The sequence below is a fragment of the Morone saxatilis genome, unplaced genomic scaffold (genome assembly GCF_004916995.1).
Source record: "Morone saxatilis isolate NCDOM2014 unplaced genomic scaffold, NCSU_SB_2.0 Contig14, whole genome shotgun sequence".
Classification (NCBI taxonomy): domain Eukaryota; kingdom Metazoa; phylum Chordata; class Actinopteri; family Moronidae; genus Morone; species Morone saxatilis.
In genome coordinates, this window is record NW_023339696.1 from 6,166,084 (window position 1) to 6,170,134 (window position 4,051).

Genomic DNA, 4,051 nt, shown 5'->3' on the forward strand with positions numbered 1-4,051 from the left:
GCTCACACCTATCCACGTACCACTACAAGCACACTCGCCAACACACGCGCTGACGCCCTCGCGGGCATCTACTCCGACGCACACGCAGACATATACTCCACCACATGCATCCACACCTACACACCCACACATCCCCATCAGCCCAAACATCTTTATCCAGCCTCATGCACCTCTTGTCCCAAACACAATGCCTTTCTCACAGACACACTCCCTCTCCCCCGCTGCGAGGCACTCTCCTCTCACAGGGGACTACATCCCCCTCCCCCAGTTCACCTTCGACCAACCACAGTCCAGATACATGAGCGGCCTGTCAGCTGGACTATCAGACCCTGATTCAGCCACCTGCTCATCCCCTTTCGACAGCAGACTGGGAAGCAGTGCAGGATTCAGTGCAAAGAATCGGAGGACCGCCCAATGAGCATCGAGCATTGCCTTCAGGAAGTTAATTAATTGGTCCAAAATCTCTTAAATTGGATTAGAGGGGCTTCGGCTGACCTCAGCAGAGATTGGTGCTGGGGAGAAAGTGAGAGAAAGAAGTTTACTGGGAGAGGGATTTTTATGTTTTATTTTTTGCTTTTGTTAAGATGAATACTGAACAGACATTAATTATTATTTTCAGAGAGACACTGGTACAGTCCCATCCTAGAATAATAGACAATGGATCAATTTTCCTAAACCCAGCTTGGGGACAGCAGATCCATTGAGGCTGTACCAGTCAAACAGTACCCACTGTACATGGTGTGTTTGGGACTTATACTAATAACACACCAGGACTAAAGCCACCTAACTCCGTAGCCAAAGTTTTTTTTGACACACTGTCCCCACCCACGCGAGCCAATCAGGAAGCAGCGTCTGGCTGATAACCTCTGACCTTTTCAGGAAGTGGTTTGTGAAATGCGAGCGTGGGGGGAATTGTGGGATATGCAACTTCAGGTTTTCTACAGAAGTTCTGCTTGCCCCTCCTCTGCTCCTCGATCACATTGATCAGAGCAGAAGTGTGTGTGTGTGAGTGAGCGTGTCTGCGTTTTCCTATGTGCGAGTTTTGTCAAATCTGTTGTCATGGAAGTCGGCCATGTTATTCTTACGCCTGCATCGACAGAGAGGGGGAGCAGGGCAGAGCTGTAGTGTATGTTTATCTGTGTATCTGTGCAGTGTAAATAAAGGAAAATACTGTATTTGGTGAGATTAAAAATAGCTCTATCCATATGCACATATTTTTATAGAGATCTAAAATGTTTTTTGCACACAAATTTCAATTTCAAGTTGCTTGTTTTTCCTCTGTTGTCCTCTTGTGAATGTATGTTTCTTTTCAAAACGCAAAGAGAGAGAGAGGGAGAGAGAGCGGGAGAGAGAGAGGAAAGGAGGTCAACCCTCCTCTCAACAGGCTAGCTGAGGTTGAGGAGTTGGATTTTATTTTTCTATTTTGAAAAAGAGGAAGATGAGAACAGGGGTGTGATGTGTTTCTGTAGCTTTGTCTCAGATTTCTATGTATTTGATGTCTAAATAACAGTCTTAAGAAGTGGGCTCAGTCATGCAAGCCGAATTCATCTTAAGATGTTTTCCCACGTGATGTCCCTGCAGAGAGTACAGTTGAAGATTTTGTGTAAAAATGCTGAGACTACTGGCTAAACCTGTGTGCTGTCTCTCTACAAATTCAAATCTAAATGTGGCTATTATTCCAAAAGAAACAAAATAGGGGTTTGCCCTTGTAGGGAGTAAATCACATGCAACACAGAAACGGTTTATGAATTTGTCCAAATAAATTATAAAATAACAAGCAGCAGCTCAATATTTCTGCGGGCTGCTGGCCATGGGAAAATATACAATATTACAGTATTATCCTCTTGAAAAAGAAAGTATGACCTGGCATCACTGAGCCCCCCTTCTACAGCTGTTGTCAAGCTGGATCAGCTCCAACACCACTTAATGTTCTGTACATCTAAAGACAACCAAACTAACTAACTTACTAAATATGTGTAGCCAGAGTGCAATAATAATATATACTTGTGAAAAATATAGTTAACATCCACACTACATAAAACAACCACATTCTTGTGTTCGTACATACTGTAGAACTACTATATATGATATAAATACATTTTTATATGATGATTGAGAGTATTTCTATCTCTAGTGTTCATGCTACTATAGGTACTTGCCTCCTGTGCGTGGCTGCAGTGGCATGGGTGTGGCTGGAAGCAGTGTTAGGTAGTGTAGATTTCTCTAAAAGCTCAGGCCCACCCGCTGATGGTGTTAACTGTAAGCAAAAGAGTGACATGCATCTCTGCTGAGGACTCAATAACCTGTTTATCACTCCTCAATTTTCTTTTTAACCCACCGCATTAGAGATTAGATAAGCATGAGACAACACGCCTACATATCAGTTATGTAAAATTAACCCCCCCGCACCCCCCAGGTGTGAATGACAAAGAATGACACGCATTTTCCTTCCAGTGGCTGAATGTTTTCTTACCAAGCCATACCTTTATTTCGACACAGCACAATATGTATTTTATTCTGTTTTGTGCACAGTCTGGTTTGGCACAGGTACACAAGAAGCATGCTTGTAAGCTACTACTTATTCCCCTTTTAAAGGCAGCTGGCTGGGACGGCGTCTTTATTTTTTCTGATCAGCATGTAACATGCACAACTCCTCAGTGATATGAGTGATAACCAAAGTGCTTTGATGCTGTCACCACAGGCCCAGTATTCTTATGTGCAATGGAAAACTGTATCTATCTTGACAGGTATTTTCATTTGTGATTGATTAACTAGGTGACAAAGGCTCTCTGGAGGTCGGTGAAACTCTGAAATGGTATTAAACCAAACCAGCTTGAATTTTATTAATATGTGGGCATTAAATAAAAAATAAAACGTTCACAGAGGACAGATCATTTTTATGCTAATTTTTCAAATAAAAAACGGTCTTACATCATGCTAAAACTTGCATTAAAATGCTGTAAGAGAGTGCCGGTACCTGCAGAAACCCTTTTAAACCGGTGATGGTCAGTGATGAAAAGAAGGAGATCCAGATTATCATTCTCATCAGCTTTACATCTCCCAAGCAGTATGCATGTAGGGGGCAAACATAAGAAAAGAAAGAAACACGTCTGTTAGCTTCGTTTTTTCCACACGGTCAGCACTTTTGACCTTTCGTGTATAACAGTGCAACCCTGTGATTGGTGAGAGTGAGGCAAAAAATGACAGACAACGTTCCATGAAGGTTGCAAGACAGAATGAAAAGCTCTTGGACAACGAGATTACAGTTTCTAAATGTTGCTGCTTGTTCATCTTTTGATAGCACTCTTCTTCCAGTTCTGACATACAGAAGCACATCTGTTTGGTTCTGAGATGTTGTCCTCCCTCCTGTACATGGCACAGTTGGTCGCCCCCCCCTGGTTTGAAACCATTTGAATACAGTATGTGCTCAAACACACTGTCATTGTGCAACTGCTTTGTCCTGTTTCATGTCCTCTTCCTGCACAGATTGTCCGCAATGGGAGGTTTTAAGTTGTCTGAAGACAGCCTCTTTCTGTCTCACTCTTAGTGCAGACAACCCCGATCTACAGCATATTGCCATATTAATCGACACAGTTTGGTAGAGTGACTGCATAATTGTTCTTACGATTTACAGATCTTTGGATCTCAGTATTTAAATCATGTTTTTGAGGAAACAGTTTTGACTATTGCATGTTCTGATTTAAGAAAAAAAAAATCTTTTGGGAAAGAATCATCTGGATGTTTTAGAGATTTTGATATTTGAATTTTCAGATGTTTCCATTTGTAGATTGACTACCTAATTGCACTGGGCTCTGATTAATTGGTATCTGATAAAATACTGATTAAACGACCCTATTCTTTATTGTCCAATGCAATATTGGGTGGTTATTTACTGTATGAGGACTGAGATCCTCTTTATACAGTTTTATAGAGAGAAATGGAAACCTAGTCGGTTCTATTTTGTTCAGAACCAACATTATTTAATGTTGAGGTGAACCTTTTTTCACTTTTCCTCCTGATACTCTAAACATGGTAGAACTCTGGTATTGGT

The 4,051-nt window shown here is 41.6% G+C and overlaps 1 protein-coding gene across 1 annotated transcript in view; it reads left to right on the forward strand.

The window, feature by feature from the left end:
- The window catches only part of cacna1ha (calcium channel, voltage-dependent, T type, alpha 1H subunit a), a 52,713-nt gene extending 52,295 nt beyond the window's left edge, over positions 1 to 418 (forward strand). The window contains exon 37 of the mRNA XM_035654996.1: positions 203 to 418. Within this exon, the coding sequence (XP_035510889.1) occupies positions 203 to 418 (216 nt within the window). The remainder of the gene's footprint in view (positions 1 to 202) is intronic.
- The last annotated feature ends 3,633 nt before the right edge of the window (positions 419 to 4,051 follow it).